This window comes from Berghia stephanieae, chromosome 9 (genome assembly GCF_034508935.2).
Source record: "Berghia stephanieae isolate SIO BIC M18660-M18661 chromosome 9, UCSD_Bste_1.3, whole genome shotgun sequence".
Taxonomy (NCBI): domain Eukaryota; kingdom Metazoa; phylum Mollusca; class Gastropoda; order Nudibranchia; family Aeolidiidae; genus Berghia; species Berghia stephanieae.
In genome coordinates, this window is record NC_088368.1 from 30,049,001 (window position 1) to 30,071,549 (window position 22,549).

Sequence of the window (22,549 nt, forward strand, 5' to 3'; positions counted from 1 at the left end):
ATTCGGTTGGTATAGCGCCCCTTGAGCATGATCGTGTATTATACTCTGATGCAAAGGAAAAAGCAGACATACTTAATAACCAATTCTGCTCTGTTTTTGCTTCAAAAGCTCATACCAAAATTACCACTCAACAACTACAAGGCGAAGAAAACGATTCCAACACTATGGCCGAAATCAATGTGACAGTAGAGGGCGTTTCCAAACTCCTCGCCACTCTAGATCCAAAGAAAGCATGTGGCCCAGACAAAATACCATCCCGTCTCTTAAAGATATTGAGTAACGAATTTGCACCTGCCCTCACACATTTGTTCAAACTCTCTCTTGAAACGGGAGACATACCAATTGTTTGGAATCACGCTCTTGTCCAATCCATCTACAAGAAAGGTGACAGAAGCAGGGCTCAAAACTACCGTCCAATTTCATTAACTTGCATTTGCTGCAAACTGTTGGAGCATATAGTGAGATCCTCAATAACTGAATATCTCGAAACTAACAGTATTTTTTGTGATGAACAGCACGGATTTAGGAAGCACCACTCATGTCAAACTCAACTTCTATCATTAACACATGATCTGTCAGCTGCTATTGATAAAGGTGGTCAAATTGATCTAGTACTACTGGACTTTGCCAAGGCCTTCGACAAGGTCCCTCACCATCGGTTAATCCAGAAATTGTATGACGTTGGTATCAGGAACAAAACCTTACAATGGATTGCAACTTTTCTGGACAATCGCACCCAACAAGTTCTTGTCGACGGCGAGACTTCCACTATCGGGATGGTGACATCGGGCGTACCTCAGGGCTCAGTCCTTGGGCCCGTCCTATTTTTAGTGTACATAAACGATCTTCCACGAGGTATAAGGTCAAAAGTGCGCCTCTTTGCTGACGACACAGCATTATATAATCAGATAAAAACAACAGACGACTGCAAAACACTAAATGACGATCTAGCTAAATTACAAGAATGGGAAACAATAAATCAAATGGAATTTAACGTATCAAAGTGCAATGTTCTAACCATCACAAATAAGAAAGCACCTATAACATTTGAATACCAACTTCATGGTCAAAACCTGGAACATGTAAAGACAGCAAAATACCTTGGCATCGAGTTTGCTAAAAACCTCAAATGGAATGACCACATATGTCACCTGGCTTCAAAGGCAAATCAAACAAGCGCTTACATCACCCGCAATTTAAAAAGATGCCAATCACAACTCAAACCCTTGCTTTTAAAACTATTGTTAGACCAATTTTGGAGTATGGCAGCTCAATTTGGGACCCATATACAAAGAAAAACATCGACACCTTAGAAAACATCCAAAGAAAAACAGCAAGACGCATCACAAACACATTCGATCCTTTCTCAAGTGCGTCTGAAATATCACAACGGATTGGCCTTGAACCTCTGGAAAAGAGAAGAAAGATAGATAAACTTAAATTGTTCCACAAGATCTACTACAAAAATTCGTGCCTTAAACTTCCAAACGACATCAAAGATATCGGCACAAGAAATACGAGGGGACACACAGCAAGAGTAACCATCCCAACATCAAAAACAGACGCCCACATGTATTCGTTTTTCCCTTCCACTGCCCGACTATGGAATAGCCTCCCAGCTGAAGTGGCTGAAAACGGTTGCCAACATGCCTTCACGCGATTGCTGGAGTTCACAACGTGACTTTTTAATCTATGTGGTTTTAGTATTATGTGCAGAGTTTTAGCAAGTTTAAAATGTAAAACACTACAAACTGTGGAGTGATCCTCGACAATATTGGAGGTTTCCACAAGACGAAGAAGAAGAAGAAGAAGACAAAATACCTGATCAAAATAAAGAAAAGGGACCCTTTATCAAAATATGTGGCGTGTTTCTCTCAGACTCCTACCAGAGTCACTTAAATTTACGTGACATCAGAAACCATCACACTTATTTCCACCATTTAACGTAGTGACACACCACCGACATAGATCTGGGAGGTGACATTTGACTTATAATCATGAAAAGATGTCTTCATTAGATTAAATTGATTGATATAAAAAGTTACGACCAATCATGTCGTTTGGAAGCAAGAGACTGCGTTCAAAACCAACGATCAAACTAGATTGCGAAGTTTTATCGTGTTGAGAGCGATCATCAGACTTTTAATGGGAGAGCACCCATTCAACTTGTCACCACGGTTTTTGGATATTAATTACTGAGTTATCTCCCTTTGACCAGCTCATCGGTAAAAAAGAGAAAGACATTGATTTTGTCATTCCTATTCGTAGTCGGAGTACGAATAACCACTTCGGGATATAATAAAGTACCTGAAATTTTTTATTGAACTTCCAATAATTTTTCTGGGTTGAATTATGATAGGTTTCTAAATTGACAGACTGGCAATAAATTCTAAAGAACAGCAGCATATTATAATATAGCTTTTCACTACGTCAAATGCATTGTACAAAAATGAATAAAACAGCTTTAAAGAAAGAACAAAAACCAGAACAAAATACCAATCATGGATCGTCTGTCTCGATCTAATGTGATGTATTATCATTTTTACTTGGTTTTTAAATTTTCTTTCACGTTATAGGCCAGACCTGCCAACTATTACGGAAAATTCATAATTTTACGACTGTCTTGCTCCAATCACGGGACTATAGAACGTCATTAAAGTCAATTAAACTTGTTGACAATGAAGTTTTGGTGCCAGGATACATTAATTGAGGAGTTTGGAGCATTATTTATCCTTCTTAGAAAATATGTGTATGTTACAAAGTTTGTTACGGTGACTACTATTCTTCCCGTCCTGAAAAACTACGAAATTTTACAATATATTATGTAGGCAGGTCTGTTATAGACTGAAGAAGGGTTTTGGTATCAGTCATTTTTGAGGCTGTTATATGTATTCGGTTTTGCACATTAAGTTTTATAGTCCACAACTTCTAGTCGCTTATAATATTCACCGTGCCAGCAGTTTTTGGAGTTTTTTTTTTTTAATCTCCTTTACTGGAACTGATACTAAATCTTTAAAAAAAAAAAAATAAATAAAGTTAGAACTGATGTCCTTTTATACTAAATGCTAACAAAATTAAAAAATAAAAAGCAAACAAACAAACAAAAGGCCCTTTGTCACAATCTTAAATGTATTTTCCACAAAATATGTTGACCAATATGAAACTGTCATGTTTTTCTTACTCATACTCCGATTATTTTTACAAATTCTATCACGGCATTCAGAAGTATTTATTACGAAATCAACACCCGACCCAGACTGTCAGGTGCTTCTTGTTTTATACTTTGTAGTAGTATCAATAACTCCTTTTCCCTTAAATGTTTGCTGTTTTTGTTTTCTAAGGGATTGATGGCGCTTGCGATACAATTAAATCATTTCCACGCCAGTAAAAAGGAAGAAAATGGGATAGTCAAAAACATCTAGATTTACAAAGGACTGACAAGAGAAAAACGAAGACAAAGGGGAATGGTTCAAATAGGGAACAGATATAGATTCTGTTTGTTTGTTTTTAAGGGTTTGACGGCGCTTGCAACACATTTAGGTTATATCAGCGTCAGTAAAAAGGAAGAAAATGGGGTAGTAAAAAGTTCTAGAATTACAATTAAAGCACACAAGAAAAAGTAAGACATAGGGGAACTGCGAACAAATAGGGATCAGATGTAGATTCCAAGAGCATATCACCAATGTACTTAGTTTGAGATCACCTATAAGTCTCATCCGGAAACAAGCACAAAACCCAAGAGGAATACACTCAAATGCTTACATTATACATTCAAAAGAACAAATAAAATTAAAAAAACAGAGATGATTTACAAGGAAAAAAATATCATCTCTCATGACATTGACCGTTTCCCTCCCAGCCAGGACCAGGACAAAACCAAGTAATCTCATTCCAAGACAAAGATAGAAAGCATGTTGGAAAACAGATATAAGGGGATAGAAGACACAGTATGTACCCCCCTGCCCACTAGGAAGACACAGAATGTACCCCCCTGCCCACTATGATCCCCACCCAGTCAGCGCCAGTAAAAAGGAAGAAAATGGGATAGTCAAAAACATCTAGATTTACAAAGGACTGATAAGAGAAAAACAAAGACAAAGGGGAAGGGCTCAAAAAAGCAACAGATATAGATTCTAAGAGCACATCATCAATGCCTTTAGTTTGAGATCACTTAAAAGTCTCATCCAGCCGCAAGCTCAGGATTCCACTGATATAAAAACACAAATCATTATGCAAAACAACATATATTACAGTACCTAACAGAGAGATGTTTTACAAGGAACAAAATGTCATCTCCCAAAATTTAACAATACATTTGACTGTTTCCCTCTCAACTGACTCAAACCAGGGCCAGGACAAAACTACGTTGTAATCTCATTCCAAGACAAAGACATAAAGCAGATTAGAAAACAGATGTAGGGATTAGAAGACACAGCAAGTGACCTCTTGCCCACCATGCGAGACAGAGGACCCCACCAAGTGCCTTATATGTCTATGTTGTCTTTGTTTTGTTTTTTGTTTTTAAAAGTTTTACGGCGCTTGCAACACATGTAGGTCATATCAGCGCCAGTAAAAAGGAAGAAAATTGGATAGTGAAAAGATTCTAGATGTACAATAAAAAAGGACTTGAGCAAAAAGCTAGACAAAGGGGAGTGGTTCAAATAGGGAACAGATGTAGATTCCAAGAGCACACTATCAGTGTACTTAGTTTGAGATCACCTAAATGCCTCACCCATACAACAGCACAAGATCCCAAGAGTAATACACTCAAATGCTTACATTATACACTCAAGAGGAGTGGTTCAAATAGGGAACAGATGTAGATTCCAAGAGCACACTATCAGTGTACTTAGTTTGAGATCACCTAAATGCCTCACCCATACACCAGCACAAGATCCCAAGAGGAATACACTCAAATGCTTACATTATACACTCAAAACAACAAACATAATAATACATAACAGAGAGATGATTTACAAGGAAAAAAATATCATCTCCCAAAACAATAACATTTGACGGTTTCCCTCCCAGCTATTACTACGGCCAGGGCCAGGGCAAAACCAAGTAATCTCATTCCAAGACAAAGACAGAAAGCAAATTGGAAAACAGATATAGGGGAATAGAAGACACAGTAATTGCCACCCTGCCCACTATGGGAGGCCAGGAACCCCAACCAGTATGAAGTCTTTAAAAAAAAGAACTCAAGAGACAATGTGGAACAAGAGCGGGCTCTTTATACTTTTCACTTTACTGGTGATGAATAGAAAAGAACTTTAACATCAGTTATGTTAAGGGGACACAAATAATACAATATTTATCTCATGTTAGATGTTTAAATTTGATAAATTAAAAATTCGTTTTAAAATAAAGGTTACCTTTAATATAAAATATCGCTAAAAATAGGTTATGATTCCAGCTCCAATACATATCTGCTGTTGTAGTGCATCGTCAGGGACCTTTAAATAAAACTGTTTTTAAATATGTAGAATTTTATAGAATTGATTATTATTATCATAATATCCCATCTTCATCAACTATATATTAAAGTTTTGGATTCAATTTCGTTAAATCGAAATTGTTTTACAGTTGTAGTTTAACATCATCTCCCATTTTTATTGAGTTATTTAAAAAGAGGCAACTCCAAATATTACTGCCATTAAAGAACTGTATGTATGGGGCAGAAAATTTAATAACTAAAGGGTATTTAGTAAAAATACAGAGGATCGCTGTGTCAGAATTGAATTATGCTCATGATATTACCACTCAAAGGTATGTGAGTGACCACTAAGCCCCAGAATTGGCTCGTCCAAGCTGGATCAAAGATATCAAAAATATGCGTACGTTCCTTTTCTCTAACATATTTAAGTAATGGCACCATGACACTTTAATACCTTTTTGGTTTTATAGCTCAAGTCTGCTACTGCCTCCAATTCTTTGTTAGAAATTCAAAGTCACTCTGACTCCTTAAGCTCATCTTACCCCTGTGACTGGCCGTATTAACCTTAATATACAAATACATATTAGTGACATGCAATCTTCAAAATCAATTCTTTTTTGTATTATGTAAATACTGCAACCAAAAAAAGTCTTGCAACAAACTTCAAATGGCTATAAAACGACACCCTCCTATCTAAACCTATCAGATCTTTTGACAAATAAAAGGAACAGGCACTAGTGTAAAATAAAGATCTGAAAAAGCATGTATGAAACAGTACCAGACAAAAAGCAAAGAGAAAAATACAAGCAAAAAACAACCCCAAAAATTTAGCCTGACTCACTGGGGATTGAACCTCAGACCTGATTACCGGTCAGACGTGCTACCATTACACCACAGAGGTTAACCGATAGTTGGGACATCAAAATTTTTTTTGAAGTGCAAAGTGGTGTCTGCGTCTTTGTGACAACATAAAAAAACCGAGGTGACATGCTGGCATATTAAGATGTGAATCCTTTTCGCAAAATTCTGTCTACAAAATTAACAAACTTCTATTGATAACTAGGTGCTATTATTAATTCAACAAATTGTTCAAAATTTGGAATAACTAGGAACTGCAAAAGACAAAAGTTAAGTTAATCAAAACAAAAGTGCTCCCAGTACTATTATATTATAGGGCTGAGACATGGAAAATTACAAAGGGAGATGAGAGGAAACTACAAAGGGAGATGAGAAAAGCTTGAGGCGTCTTTTAAAAATAAGATGGCCAAAGAAAGTGTGGAATGAGAAGGAATAGAGTAAATATCAATTCTTTAAATTAAGTGGCGATCCTCACTCAGAAGATGAAGATGGATAGGACTTGACCCAACACCAAAGAGAAACATGGAAGACAACAGTTGAAATTGAAAGAGGCAAAATGGGATTTGCATCCTGGAGGGAGGCCTTTACTGCTGCAGCCGACACGATAGTCTGGAGAAGATTTGTTCACGTCCCTATTCTCCACAAGGAGAGATGGAAATCAGTCAAGACCAGCTAAAAAAAAAACAAGTACAAGAATGACTGGCATGGCAGACGGAAACATTTCAGGTCCTGATTTCTATTTATCCTACAGTCAGTAGAGTTATCAAAAGAGCAGAAGAAACTGGCTCAATTCAAGGTAGGCCAGGGAAAAATAAACAAAAAGTTAAGGCTACGTACTTGAATTCTGTTGCAGACTTTCCTGGCTCAGTGTAGACATATAGAATTATGTATATATATATAAGCATTCCATAAGGTAACGTCAAATACTCGTTTTTATGGATTTATATATTTTTCAAAAAACAAATCTAATAAATAAAAATAAGTTCCAGCTTCAATCTCAGAGGTCACAAATATATGTGGGAATTAATCATAGATTTAGGGGATGAAAGAAAATATATCTGTGGTAGGATTTTCCTCCAGAATTAAAAAAAATAATACACATAATACTTTATCAAACCCGATTTACATGTAACAATATTTTTAAAAAAGACTATTTCTGAATTCCATATTTGCGCAATGACCAAAATGTTCAGCTATTGCACAATCATCCTGCTCCTATCTTCTTCACAATCTTATCTAGTAATAATTTACTTGGCTTAAATGTCTGCTTTGTCTACAAGTGGATTTATTCATCGAAAAAAAAAAAAAAAAAAAAAAAAAAAGAAAAAAAGAAAAAGAAAACATAAATAAAAGGAAAGCAGCCGTCCATAATTTATATGAAAAGTATGTGTGAATGAAATGAGTTAAAACCATAATTGAGTATTTGGACACAAAAATAAGAGAAGAGACCCCGCTGAAACAGTCTCTCTAAGCAGCCTGAGCCTGCCTTCAACACAGTAGTAATGAAAGGAATGTAACACATTAAAAAAATATTTATTTCCTTCTTATATAAAATGACAAATATTGTCCAATACTCCCAATACTCAATCATGAGTCATCACTAGGTACATAGGATATGAACAGCAGTCAAACACTTTTTTAAATTATTTTTAAAAAGAGAGAATTTAACAAAAGCTGACCATGCAAGTCCCACTTGGTATCAATTATTTCATACAGTACGTTTGTAAACAGCTTTAATAAATAAACTTTTTAAAAAATCAATAATACTTATCATGGTATATCTCAAAGACCGTGACCAAATACTTTATGAGCCTCGAGGCAAAAATAAATTGTCTTAAATTTTTGAGGTCACATTCAGTAACATAGGAACAGAAACAAGAAGGTTTGGATGGAAGCACAGGGCTGCCAACCTCAATAAAAGAAAAAGTGAGATTGTTTTTGTTTTTGTTTTTAAGGGTTTTACGGCTCTTGCAACACATTTAGGTTATATCAGCGCCAGTAAAAAGGAAGAAAATGGGATAGTTCTAGAATTACAATGAAAGCACTGAAGAGAAAGTAAGACAAAGGGGAACTGGGAACAAATAGGGATCAGATGTAAATTCCAAGAGCATACCACCAATGTACTTAAGTTTGAGATCACCTATAAGTCTTATCCGGACACAAGCACAAAATCCAACAAAGAGGAACACATTCAAATACTTACATTATACATTCAAAATAACACATACAATAATACATAACTGAGAGATGATTTACAAGGAAAAAAATATCATCTCCCAAAACCATAACTATGCATTTGACTGTTTCCCTCCCAGCCAGGAAAAAAAAACAAGTAATTTCATTCCAAGACAAAGATAGAAAGCATGTTGGAAAACAGATATAAGGGGATAGAAGACACAGTATGCACCTCCCTGCCCGCTATGGGAGGTCAGGATCCCCACCCAGAAAGTGTGAGATAGTCAAAAAGAGTAAGATCGGGAGAAAAAGTGTACAATTTGAAAATGTAACCATTCAGTCACCTCACTCCCTATCCTACGAGCCATTTTGCAAATAATTCTTATAAGTTTGTGTAGGTAAAAAATTTCCACAAGCTTAAGGACAACTTGAAAATAAAATCATGCAAACAAACCACTTAACCCTAACAAACAGCATTATAAAATCATGCAAACCAACCACTTAATCCTAACAAACAACAATTGTTAAAATAAATATTGCAGGAAGAATCGGAGAATACCAAAAAACCTAATGAGAAATAGAATAAAAACAACTTTTTACATTAAAATGTTAAGATTTGATTCTCATGAAAAAAAAAAAAAAAAGTACGATCTGAGAGAAAAAGCATACAATCTTACAAAGGTGAAGAAAGAATACAAATATGCCTTTTAGGCGTACAGTTGGCAACCCTAGAAGTATGAAGTATTACAACCCTATCACAGACTTGCCAACCATTTCAAATACATTTATCATATTTTTCGCAATATTGAATTATTGAAGCTGATTTTCTCATATTTTCAATACAAGCAAAATTTCAAGCCAAACAATCAATGGATTTTGAAGACTTATCAATGTAGAGGAAAAACATTAGGTCAATCATATCTATGTAAAGAAGATCTCTAGTAACCTTCAACTCTTCCATTTCTATGGGGGTTTTTTCCCCACTCATATTTTTTCAACAAACTGCAGTCAGCATCATATTTTAGTTAAAATTTCCATATCATATTTTGAACCTGAAAACGTATAAAAATACAAGAAATCATACTGGTTGGCAAGTCTGCTATCATGAGATGATAAAATCTGTCAACATTGTCAAAAACCTTATTGGGAACTTAGCATAAGCCTACTGAAGTAGCATCTGCAGAGATGCTAATACAAAATCCTAAAATTCTAGAAAACATTGGGTTTAGTGTCAGCTTATCACAAAAAAAAATGTCTAGAAATTGATGGTACTACTTAAGACACTTTGAGGTATTTTCAGTACTAGAAAAAAGATTAAGATCGTCGAAAGATTATAGGTCTAGCTAATAAATGCTGCAAAAATTGTATAACAGAAGAGAAAAAGAGAGAATAGATGCAGATTCATAAGCAATCTATGTGTTATATAAATTTTAAGACCCATACAGAAACATGCAATAGGATCTCTACTCAATAGAACACTATTACAAAGATGGCGGTTATGATCATAAATTTGAGAAAACAAAATCTGTAAAATAAAAATCTGAAAGAAGACAAAATTGTGCCAAAAGTGTAGTAAACAAATAAGTTATAATACTATTGCATCAGAAGCCTGCATCACATCTATAGGTCATTTCCGTGCAAGTAAAAGTAAGATAATGGGATAATCAAAAGAGAATGTATCTATTGACTGCCTGCACTTACAGGCAGTGAAGTTTAAGTGCTAAGGGAACCAATTCATGCAAAATAGTTCAGTTTCAATTTTCAGGAGCTTTACAGCGCTTGAGACATCTTTACGTCATTTCCGCGCCAGTAATAAGAAAGATGATAGGGGGTAGGTAAGGTAATGTTGTAGATCTGAAGTTAAAAGCAACAAAGAAAAATAAGACAAAAAGGACTGATTCAAATAGGGGACAGAAGATTCAAATGGCAATCCATCAATATGCTTATTTTGACAATCCCTAAAAATCCCAATTTAGCAAAGGATTCAGCTATGAAGGATACACTCAGATGCTTAAAAAGTACAGTGAATTAAAAACTAAAAATTGAAGGATACGTAACAGAGAGATGATTTACATGGGGGAAAATATATCTCTCTCTCAAAAAAAGAAAGAAAAAAAGGAACTATCCCTCTCAGCTAAGGATTCCCACCAGGACCATGAAAAAATTGAGCAATCTCAATCGAGAACAAAGACAGAGATCAACACGGAAAGGGATAACAGATATTGAGGGATGGAAGTCACAGACCCCCGCCCCTCCCCCTACCATGGAATTCAAACAAGTAATAGAAGTAGATCATCAGCAGACTATTCAGGTGACTAGAATCAGGCTACCTAAAATTTCCAATATGATAGCTAAGAGGGCACTTAAATAAGGACAAGGGGATGATTTACAATTTTTTTTTCAAGTAAATCTATCTGTATCTCTTTAGGTAAAGGATCCCAGCCAGGGCCAAGGCAAAAACAAGAGTCTCGTTTCATGACATGGTCAGAAAGTAATGTGGAAGAGGAAAACTGAAATAGAGAAATATGGCACACTGGCCCACAATGAAATTTTTTTTAAAAGTCACCATCCACCCATCAAAGCCGACATTCCAACATGAAGTTACAAAAATGACAGGACTCCAAACACATTTACTCCAGAGAAACAGTGAAAATAATTTTGGATTCAAACAGCAATGCGTTTAGGGTTTGTTTTTCTCCTCTCTCCAAGCTGCCAGATGAACAGATTCAATTCATAAAATTACTCAGTATATCGTCCTGGCAATATTATTTATGGAGAGAACTCAAGTGACACGACGTTTTACATGCACCAATCTATCAAATCATTCTCCGTGATTACAAGAATTCTATTCACCACACCAATCTATCAAGTAATCAATTGTATTATCCTGTCTGGTTCGCAGGGAAATGATATTGTACCTGGCTGCACTTAAAATACTGGAATAGACTTGCACATCTTGGCTCATTGAGTCCGACTTGGAGGCATTCAAATCACTCGTTTCAAACCGTCTGACGGTTTGGCGACTTCGATGACTACGACGGACATTTTCACCTCCACAATCATCGACAGCAACAGTGTCTTCAAAATGACATTCCTTCAACTGGCTTGAATGTTTTCTCTTCAGTCCCCGTCTCCCTGAGTTTGAATTTTTACTTTCATCATTGACACCTTCATCCCCACCACTTATCCCATTCACAACAGAAGGATGGTTTTCGTCCAAGACTGGGAAATGAAATCCACACGTTGGTGTAAGGTTTTTCAAACAGCGACTAATTGCTTTCAATCGCTTTTCTTCTTCCAAAATTTCCTGAGAATTTGATAATCTGTGAGACCTCTTAATGCCATTTCTCTTTTGAAGTTTTGCAGTAACTTGAGGTGAAATCCTGACACCATTAATAACATCAGATGAATTAGAACCATCATGATTATTATTCCCCTTGCTGCCTGGAAGAGATGTAAGAGAAGCACTTTTATAAGGTTTGGCTGACAAGTGAGAATTGGCTGAAACATTTTTTGGGCTTATTATTTTATTGTTACTACTGGGCGATTGATGATTATCTTTTGATTTCAGGGAAGAACGAGTTGGTGATGATGAAGATAGTGAACATCCATTACTTTTAAATATCTTTGACAGTTCACCTTTAAATCCTTTGATGTTTGTGAGGACAGAAGATGATGGAACACATACAGGAGGCGGTTCTAAAGGTGAAGGACAAGGGTCACTTGCATAATTATCCACAGTCAAGGTCAAATGCTCTAACTGTTTAAGGAAATGCTTGCGCTGTTCCCTTAAATCCTCTTGTTCAATGTCTGTCAGGAAAGGATTGTTCACACCACTGAAATCCCTTGGCTCTGGAAAAGCTGTATCCAAAGACCAGAATTTAGACCCCGCCTCCATCTCAGACAATTCTTCTACAACTGCTCCGTTCTCATATGTGCCTTTGGAAAACGGAATTGGACACACGCGCTGAACAGGATCTTCTTCTTCTTCCTCACTGTCATCACTGCTGCTCATGCACCATTCCTTGGCAACAAATTTTCTTTTGGACACGGTAACCTCCTCAGTACATTTCACTTCCTTTTTTACTTCTGGGACGGACAAACGTTTGATGGGCGAACTGTTGTTGTTGGCATCGTAATTCTCTTTGGAAACAATACTGTCCCTATCACTTGATGAACTGTACTCATCACTTGTGGAGCAGTAGTTGTGTTCACTTTTCTGTCAGATCAAAATATAGAATCAAAACCATTTTAATGAATGAGATGATAATGGCTTGATAAATGAATGATGGAGGTGAAAAAACCGAAACAGTAAAAAAAGAAGCTTTTCTAAGAATTAAAAAAATAACAACAACTGAATGGATATTTTCATGACAATATGGTTAAAACAAAACTGAGCAATTTAGAAAAACATCCCTCAAGATAAAAATATTTATGGTTGTTAATCCAAACTAAGTTTGTGTGGGATAGCAATTTTTACTTCCTATAAGTGTCTGCACACTATAATTTAAAAACTTTTTAAAGAAATCCCTGGAAACAGAATATTGCTTATCGGCTCATCAGTGAATCATTTTAACCATTTTTTTCTTTTACACAATCAAAGCATTTCTTAATTTCCTATTCATGTGAATGAAAATCGAGAGATGAGTCAACAATTGTTCTTGGCATTTTAAAAAATGGTTTAACCGCTTTTGTATTGGATTGTAAAAGTGTCAGTAAGGCACTGTATAGTCACCTGAAACAAATGCATATTGCAATCAGGGTGTCCAGGTATCGGAGACATTAAAAAATCCTACCAGCCCAAGTAAAAATCCTACCACAATTTATCGCAATCGGACATTACAAAATGACACGAAGTCGCAAATTCCCAGACATTTACTTATAATACTATCAATCTTACCATTTGAGGAAATTCCAAAGCAAGAACAATTCAGGATATCATGGCTCGAGACTGACTATGCCAAATAGCTCAGCAATTTTGGTTACTCATATCAAAAAATAATATTGGGCCTACCTTCACATTATACACATACACACAATAAAAAATTCTATTCTATTTACACAATCAGTTTTTAGATTCTATTATCTTATATACATAATGGCAGACTAGGCTTCTAGCCTAACTACTTTTCTTTCCGTGCTATTTCTCAAGCAAGAACATCCTTATTTCTACATTTCCAGCCTCTCCTATATACATTGCCCCTGACCAAAAGATCATGTTACATTGTTGAGGATGACTTTTCGGCTTTTTCAACAAAGTTATCTGCAGTTTTGATCAGATTATTATGTCATTTTGAAGTATCTTTCTTTCTTTGTTTTTGGTCTTTAGCTGCATCACTTCATCCTATTATTTTCTTTTTCTAGTGGCCTCTTTTTCCAGAATATCCCAGCTCTCTTTCCTCTCTTTCAGGGCATTAGAATACCCAAGCCATTCTTTGCTGCATGATTTCAGTAGGTCAGGGGATGTCACCACCTCAGAAACTTTCTCTCCATTAATGAATGGGCAAGTAAAGTGTCTTGCTATCAATGACTCTTCAACAAGGTTTTCTATTATTGTGATCTTCTTGTTGATCAAAAATCAGCTTTCTTCATCTGCATTGCAATGAGACAATATCAAAATAAGAATTATTAGTTTCTTCAAGTCTGGACATTGGTCAAGTTGTCCATTTTTATTAAAGTACCTATCAATCCTTTGATTGATGTATGGTAGAGCTGTAGCAAGAATTAATCTCTTTGATCAGGGTTCCTATAGCAATTCCATTTTGAAATTCAATGAACTTTCATGGCGATTTTTTTTTTAATTCAAGGATTAAAATAATTATCCCTTTGACGCTTAAGTTTCTCCGATAGTGAGGACAACTCAGCTCCTTAGCTACTGTTTCTACTTCAACTTATTTGAAGACATCAATGCATCTGATTGAACAATAAATTTCATGGTATTCAAATGCTCTGTCTTTGCTGCCATTTTCTCAGCTATATTTTTTCCAAAATCTGAAGTGATGTGGTGGTTGTAGTACTGGCATTAGAGATGGTGATGTAGTGGTGGTCGTAGTAAAGGTGGTAGGGATGGTGATATGGTAGTGGCGTTTTTAGTAGAAGTGGTGATGTGCTGTGGTAGGGATGGTGATGTGGTGGTGGTTGTAGTAGTAGTGGTGGTAGGGATGGTGATGTGATGGTGGTTGCAGTAGTGGTGACAAAGATGGTGATGTGGTGGTGGTTGTAGTAATGGTGATAGGGATGATGATGTGGTGGTTGTTGTAGAAGTGGTGGTAGGGATTGTGATGTGGTGGTGGTTGTTGTAGTAGTTGTAGTAATGTTCGTGATGTGTTGGTTGTTTAGTAGTTGTGGTATGGATGGTGATGTGGTGGTTGTTGCACTAGAAGTGGTGGTAGGGATAGCGATGTGGTGGTGGTTGCAGTAGTGGTGATGTAGGAATGGCGATGTGGTGGTGCTTGCAGTAGTGGTGGTGGTAGGGATGATGATATGGTGGTGGTTGCAGTAGTGGTGGTAGGGATGGCGAGGTGGTGGTGGTGGTAGGGATGGTGATGTGGTGGTGGTGGTAGGGATGGTGATGTGGTGGTGAATTTAAGGAGGCCGCGAGAACCCTGTTTTGTGGGAATCTCTCTCGATCTGGTTTCCTGCTATAGCACAAACGAGACCTAGATGCCTTGTTTTGTGACCTAGATGCCTCTTATTATGTGTGCATATGTGTACAGCAATCTGCTTGCCAGACAGTAACCAACCCCCCCCCCCCAAAAAAAAAACAAAACAAACAAAAACAAAAACAAAACAGCAAAGCAGTGTTTGTAAAAATAAAATCGAAAATTAACCCCCAACAACTTAACCTTTCAAAGGCGAATTTCAATCTTACTTTGATCTAACAGTTTTCATCAAAAGACAGTAATGGCAATGCAATTATTATATACCTAGTCTGACTGAAGCCTGAGCCATTTTTACTGCTCTTGATGTATAAACGATTTATTCTGAATTAAAAATAATATAAAGGGAAACTATTATTTGAAAACAAAAAAAAAATCAGTGCCACTGGTAAAGGATTAATTGCACCAACACGCACCAAAAAAAACAAAACAAAAAAAAAAAACAAAAAAAAACAAAACAAACACGCTTAAAAATGTACCCCTTTAAAGGCGTAATTCAATCTTACTTTGATCCAACACCAAATCACTGTTTTCATCAAAAGACAAGTAACTGTAATGCAATTATAGATAATTGAAATCTGCGTCGCAATATTACTGCTCTCTAGGTAAAAACTGTTTATTCTCCATTAAAAATAATAGAGATGAAACATTAAATTTTTTTCTTTAAAAATCAGCATCGCTGTTAAGGGTTAATAACACCTGCACGACAAGCACCAGCGTCATCGTGACACTCCTATGTACTACGTCATCATCGTTTGTTTCATCTTCACATGCCGACTCCCTTCATCCCTTATCCCTGCATTAATGCAAACCAATACATGTGCCGCTAAACCGAACAGATTCATAGATAGAGGCACCAATATCCGTTGAGTGTTTTGTGTTATAGGAATGGCGAGTGTGATTGATGGAGTTTTACTCACAATTGTTTTATTTTTTTTTTTTTTCATTTGCCTGCAAAGCGAGCATTTTCAATGTTAATAGCCTTATAGGATCTGATCTGCTATTTGCAACTGCCAACCTGCGTCAATTTTACCTACCAAATTTTGATTTATCCGACCTACAGATCTGTTATCCGACCAAAATCTGACTTATCCGACCGACCAACGGCCATCCGACCAAAAACCGACTTGCCTGGACACCCTGTTTCTGTGTTTATATCAAGATCTGTATCTGCCTCTTTTTACATTAGTAGTTAGTTTTGGAGTATCTTTGTTCAAAACAGATGAAAAGTGATCTTTCCAATGTTCCACTTGAGCTTTTTCATTTGAAATGACCCGTCCTTTATTAGGTACATCATTATTGTGAAGTTAGATGACAATATTTTGGTGATTCTGTAGAGTGTTTTCGTGTTGTTTTTTTGCAGCTGCATTTTCTGCCTCCTGCACAAGGTTTTCATGGCATATCCTTTTGTCTGCTTTTGTTGACTCTTTTACGTCCTTGACTATTGTTGTACACTCCTTTTGTAAACGTTCTTTAACTCTCATTGATTTGGTTCCTAAAAGTTTTTTCTTCACTTCCCTTCTTTAATCAATGAGCTTCCGCTGATATCCACTGCTCTTTCCTCCTCCTAGAGTGTCCTATGACTTCTTCTTCCTCTTGATCCATTAGAATCTCAAATCTGTTTCTCAATTCAAGTTTGAAGGTCTCTGCAACATCCAGATTTTTCAGTTTACTGATGTCAAACTTCTTTTCTCTAGACAGTCCTTTCTTTGTGGCTGCTCTCAATTTTAGTTCAACTTACAAATCAAGAGTTCATGATCCCTTCCAATATCTGCACTTCGTCTTGTCTAACACCAAGAAGAGATGTTCTACATCTTCTATTAAAAAGGATATGATCTATTTGTTTTTTTTTGGTGTGTTTCCATTTGGTGACGTCCAATATACTTGTGAATATACTTATGATGGAAGATTGTCCCGCCAATAATTATTGTTCTCTGAAGTCTTTCCCCTGTGTCCTTCTCTAAGGTGATTACTGTTGCCTACTTTTGCATTGAGATTCTCAAGCACTAGCAGGACATCATGTTTTGGCGTCTGGCTTACGAGCACATCAAGCATTTGAACCATTAAATTATCCATTTTTAATCAATCCATCTCTTTCACAGCTTGATGGAACTTTCCTGTCTGGTAGTGTTTGCACTTTCCATTTCCCAACATGGAGAGTATGTTTTGGTCTGAGAAGATCTGAAGATATCTGGTTGGGGACTTCCTTTTGGGTTTAGTCCTTATCCATCATGAATGCAGAGATCTAGGTTGAGAATGATATATTTTCCTGTACCGAGGTCAGTCCACTATCCTGCTCTCCATTTCTGTCCCTGGCACAGTCTTCTACTGCAGATTTCTATCACTGACTTTTTTTTTTAAGGAGTGGGTTGTTGGCCCTATGTCCAAACCCCAGACTTGGGGGGGCCAGGATTGTTTTAGTGGCTCATCCTTAGATTGGCTGCTCTCCCCAAGCTAATGAGTCCAATCTACCCATTTGGTTTTTCTTCAGAGTGTCCTTCTCCTAGGTGAACTGTCATCAAAGGTAATGAGCTCCACCTACCCAAGAAGTAAGTATAAATTCTAATCAAATAATTTTTAAAAATAGTTTATTTGGTGACACTTACACTTACCAGTCTGGCCATGGAGGCCTCCCTGAGTTTCAAAGACATGGTAGAAGGGATAAATTTGTTGGCACCCCGTACCAAATATGGCAAGGAATTTACACTGAAATAAATTCAAACAGGAAAGAAAAAAAAAGAGGTAAGGGCTCTATGAATGAAGTAGGAGGTACTGATTTCTCTATTGGTAGTGCAATCTTAATATGAATACAGTCAAACCTGCCTATACCAACCACCCAAGATCAATGGCTAAAATTTTCATTATATACAGGATTGATGACGGGTGTGTGACGGGTGTGTGTGTGTGTGTGTGTGTGTATGTAAGAATGTGAGTAAAAATCTTTTCTAAGGACTCAACTATGCGCTCAACGAGGCTCAAACCCAGGACCTTCCGATCCGAAAGTGAGTATCATACCACATAGCCGCAGATGTAGAAGGCTTTGCAACAAAGTTAAGTAACGACCCCTGTCACTCCTAGATTTAGCCAATGCTAGTGACTTGTGATTTTTCACTTGCATGTGGGAAGTCAAAGCAGACCTTCCCATGGTCTTGATATAAATAGTGTTTTTACACAATATGCAGTTTGCTTCAAGATTGTTTTTTAACCAGTCTTTGAAAGCCGGATATTTGGTCCAGAACTCCTGGAATGTTCTACCAGACATGATGATTAGCCGTTAACTAAACATAGTTTAATAAGTAAATAATAAGACACCAAACTTCACGTTTATGATCACACTAGTATTAATATTAGAAAACTCGACTTGTTACCAACAATCGGTGGAAGATTCCCAAACACATTTGAATAACAGATCAACTTCGACTTAATGTTTCTGAAAAAAAAAACACTTCCAGAACACCATAAAAGAGCGGGTTAGTGCAAGTTACTGAACAGCCTGAGAGGTCCATTCATCACCGAAGTAAAGAAGTTGAGCGAAAACAAAAGTTGAAATCTCATCACGCTTCCGTGATAAAAATGTCCGGCTATGTGGTCTAGTGGTATGACACTCGCTTTCAGATCGGAAGGTCCTGGGTTCGAGCCTCGCTCGACGCATAGTTGAGTCCTTGGAGAAGGCTCTTTACTCACATTCTCTCACCGTACTCAGGTGTAAAATGAGGACCTGGTCATTAACAGCATTGTCTCTGTCCGAAAAAAACAGGCGTCATGTCCCGTCCTTCATGTTAAATGTTGCTGTTGGCCAGGGACACCTTGTAAAGCGCTCTGAGCACGTTTAGTGGATATTGCGCTATATAAGAGCTCAATTTTTAAAAGATAAAAATATTAATCGAAAATGTCAGTTTTCCAAAATTGCTCACACCCGATTCGAAAGTTCCCAACTCAGACAAGAAAAATTGAGACCATTTATTCCCCGATCTTGAGGAAATTAAAAAATTCAAGACCATTTCCCCCGACTTTGCAACAGAGTGGGAACCCTGTTTAATGCTCCCGAGGGAGGGATTAACTCTGGCTCCATCATCCTTATGGCTTAAAAAGGACATGGTACAGATTAATAAGTCTGCTAGGAATCACAACTCATGAAGGCATTGCTAAAAATTTGAACCTGGTTAAAAGACAGAAAATCTAATGCAATATATGACAGCAATATGACATGATTTTGGTCTGTATTAAGTTTGGAGATAAAAAAGACCACTTACTATTTTGGAGGTTTGAAAAGACTTCTTTTCCCTAGAGCATTGGTGAGTGTTAAATTCGATATTTTCTCTGCTTTGTATGGAACATAGAAAGATGGAGGAGGAGGAGGTATTCTTTCTCTAAGTCCAAACAATGTCTGTTTCTTTTTCACTTCAGCCCCACAACAATAACTGAAAAAGGAAACCAGATAAATATTACATAATATGAGAAATTCGTCACTTAAAAAAACTCAGAAAAATCCTTTATGTCTTCAAAATCAAAGAGTGATGCAATGCATAACCTCAAACTCATACGAATACGAAAACGTATGCAAAATTCTCCCAATTATTTGATTCACTTTCTTCATCTTTATGAGTGTCAAATAATGCTTGTCTATAGCATAAATATTTGCTTTCTCTAAGAATCTTCTTTCATGAGCTTGATTAAATTTACCACTGTTTTACAAATAAATTTTTAATCTAATCATTTCTTAATATTTATTTTAATGGATTTATTCTTGAATTCATCGGGCACTCTACCATATAAAACTTTTCAGGCTTTAACCTTGCATCAGTGTCTACCTCTGATTATACTAAGTGTGCGTCAATTCTCTGTGCACCTCCATAAATAAAAGACGACTAACATCTTATAAACCATCAAAGACGAATTCAAAAGATTTTTATTTTTTTAATGAAATCAATGAAGGCTCTCATGAAGGCCATAATTTACCAAAAAAAAACAAGAAAAGAAAAAAAAGCCAAAAATCTTAATTATTCAGATCTTTTGCCAGGAGTGACAGGATTCACGAATTCAGAGGATGGGTTACAATATATTTGAAGAAAAATTGGAAAAGCACCCACCAATCTGACTGCGATGTGACGACATTAAAAACTTTCTGTCTCAAAACATCTGTATCTATATCTCGAGTCTGCAGAAAGAGAGAGAGAGAGAGTAAAAAGAACAAACCCAAAAACAGGATAGAATCCATAAGAATTAATTTCATTAATCAATCAAATTTCAATGCAGTTTTCCACTATGATAATGTACCATTAAAGTCAAAAAAGGTAGTCTGTCTGAGCAATTAGGCCCATGGAGCTTTCTATCTCTTGGATATGACGCTAGTCTATCACAAAGTACTTTCCACCAGATCAACAGCCCCAACTACCCAATCACTGTTGGGTGGACAAGGGTATCAAAAAAAAAAATATATTTCAACTTCACAAGGACACTACCGAGTTATCGGGTGCCCATTTAGGACAAAGATACATTTTAAAACAAATTTCTCTCTTCTCTCTTTTTTTTTCTTCGCATGGGGGGTGGATGAAGAAATGAAATAAGACTAAATTAATCTCCTGGACAAAATCCTGGTCATTTCAAACTGGCCTCTGGTCTCTAAGATCCCAAGTGCATCCAAAGGTTTACAACTTTTTAAAAAAAATGATTCAATATGACTACATTGACCTTAATCATTCAGCCATTTGAACAGTTGCTTCCTAGTTCCTTATTTTTGTTTTCACTTACATTCAACAATTTTGATAGGCCAAAACTATCTGCATGTTGTTTGATGAAAGGAATGATGTCCAAGTCAAGATCTGTGTATTTCACACTCTGGCTCATGCTCAGGTGGAATATGGATATGTGCACAAGGTTTTGCCTGAAAGGTAAATAAAGCTTGTTAAATCATAACCAAATTCATTTGGTCACGTCAATGCACTTGTTGAAGCAGAAGACTTATTATAGATGAAGTGAAAATCAGGTCCATTTTCAATTCTTAACTTTAAATTTAAAGTTGCGCAGTCCTTCTGATGCAGGTGACAAACAAAAAGAATCTGAATTTCAAGAACACCTGTGTGGCAGCCTAAGATGCAAGATTTCTACCCCTTATAAAATATATGACAGATGTTCATATTTTTATGAGATTTTGTGTTTGATTGATTTCATGAATTTTCCTCTTTTTGAGGTCGAAAATTTGTTGCAATTCACCAGTGACTTTTCTATAGAATTAATTCTGTGTCTTGGGAAATGTTGCGATTAACCAAGTTGCGATTACCTGGAGTGGACTGTAGTAGTCAATAGTAGAATGAGAAAAATTAGTAATGAGAATTTTTTTAATTAGTAGCCACTCGCGATCTCACCAAAATTTCACTACAGAAGGCCATTTAGAAGTGGTGTAAGAGGCCTTAAAAAAAACTTGTTGAGCAGTACTAAACTTTTCTTAGCTAGCTAAAACATTTTTTGTTCTTAGTTCTTAGTCAAAGTCCGAAAAGACAAAGAAAGTCACACAATTCCCTGCCCAATTTCCTATACTCTACTCCAAATACCATTAAAATATTTATCTTGTAGAAGATGTTATGATTTCATAAATTCGTAAGAAACAAAAATTTTGTAGGATTTGGTTAGTCTGTATTGTAAAAAAAACATCCCGCCATTTGAAAAGATTATAGTAAAGAGAACAGCAAACAAATCAATACCTACCAAGATAAATCCAATCTCTTCAAGAATTCCTCACCATAATTACAGTGAGCACAGGCAAATATGTAAAAACGATCCCCCATCAACAGGTCACCACTGACACATTGCACACAAGCTGTGAAAATAAGACGTGTTATAACCACGTGTGTTAAAGTCGTCAAAGGACATTTTGACTGAAAGAAAAATAACAAACAAAACATGGAATAATCCCATTACTGGCAGCATTGGGGTGGCAATTAAATTTTTTTTTTTAAATTGAGCTTTTATACAGCGCAATATCCACTAAACGTGCACAAAGCGCTTTACAAGGGGACCCTGGCCAACAGCAACACTAAACATTAAGGACGGGACATGACGCCTGTTAGACGAAATTACAATTTTTTCGGACAGAGACAACGCTGTTAACGGCCAGGTACTCATTTACACCGAGCCAGGCTTGAACCCAGGACCTTCCGATCGGAAAGCGAGTGTCATACCACATAGCCGCTCAAAGCTCAACTGGCAGCATTTGGGTGGCAATGATGATGAATATGGCAGTGGCTAGAGACCCTATGACAAGACCCAGACAAACTTCCGACTAATAATTAATGACCATAAGTGACAATAACAGTTGTAGAAGTGATGTGGATGCTAGGGATGATATGATGATGATTATAATATTATTGGCAGTGTTGGATGTGGTGATAACGTAGTGGTAGTATTGTTTGGTGATGGTAAT

The 22,549-nt window shown here is 36.5% G+C and overlaps 1 protein-coding gene across 3 annotated transcripts in view; it reads right to left on the reverse strand.

Annotated features, from left to right (window-relative positions):
• Positions 1-5,214: 5,214 nt before the first annotated feature.
• The window catches only part of LOC144980029 (uncharacterized), a 33,921-nt gene continuing 16,586 nt past the window's right edge, over positions 5,215-22,549 (reverse strand). For 2 of the 3 annotated variants that reach the window (XM_078927486.1, XM_078927488.1), the window contains 6 exons: positions 21,835-21,946; positions 20,881-21,013; positions 20,220-20,287; positions 19,383-19,550; positions 17,736-17,835; positions 5,215-12,689 (listed from right to left, as the gene is read on the reverse strand). In XM_078927486.1, the coding sequence (XP_078783612.1) occupies positions 11,316-12,689; positions 17,736-17,835; positions 19,383-19,550; positions 20,220-20,287; positions 20,881-21,013; positions 21,835-21,946 (1,955 nt within the window). In that variant the 3' untranslated portion in view covers positions 5,215-11,315. The remainder of the gene's footprint in view (positions 12,690-17,735; positions 17,836-19,382; positions 19,551-20,219; positions 20,288-20,880; positions 21,014-21,834; positions 21,947-22,549) is intronic. The other variant, XM_078927487.1, reaches the window with a different exon arrangement.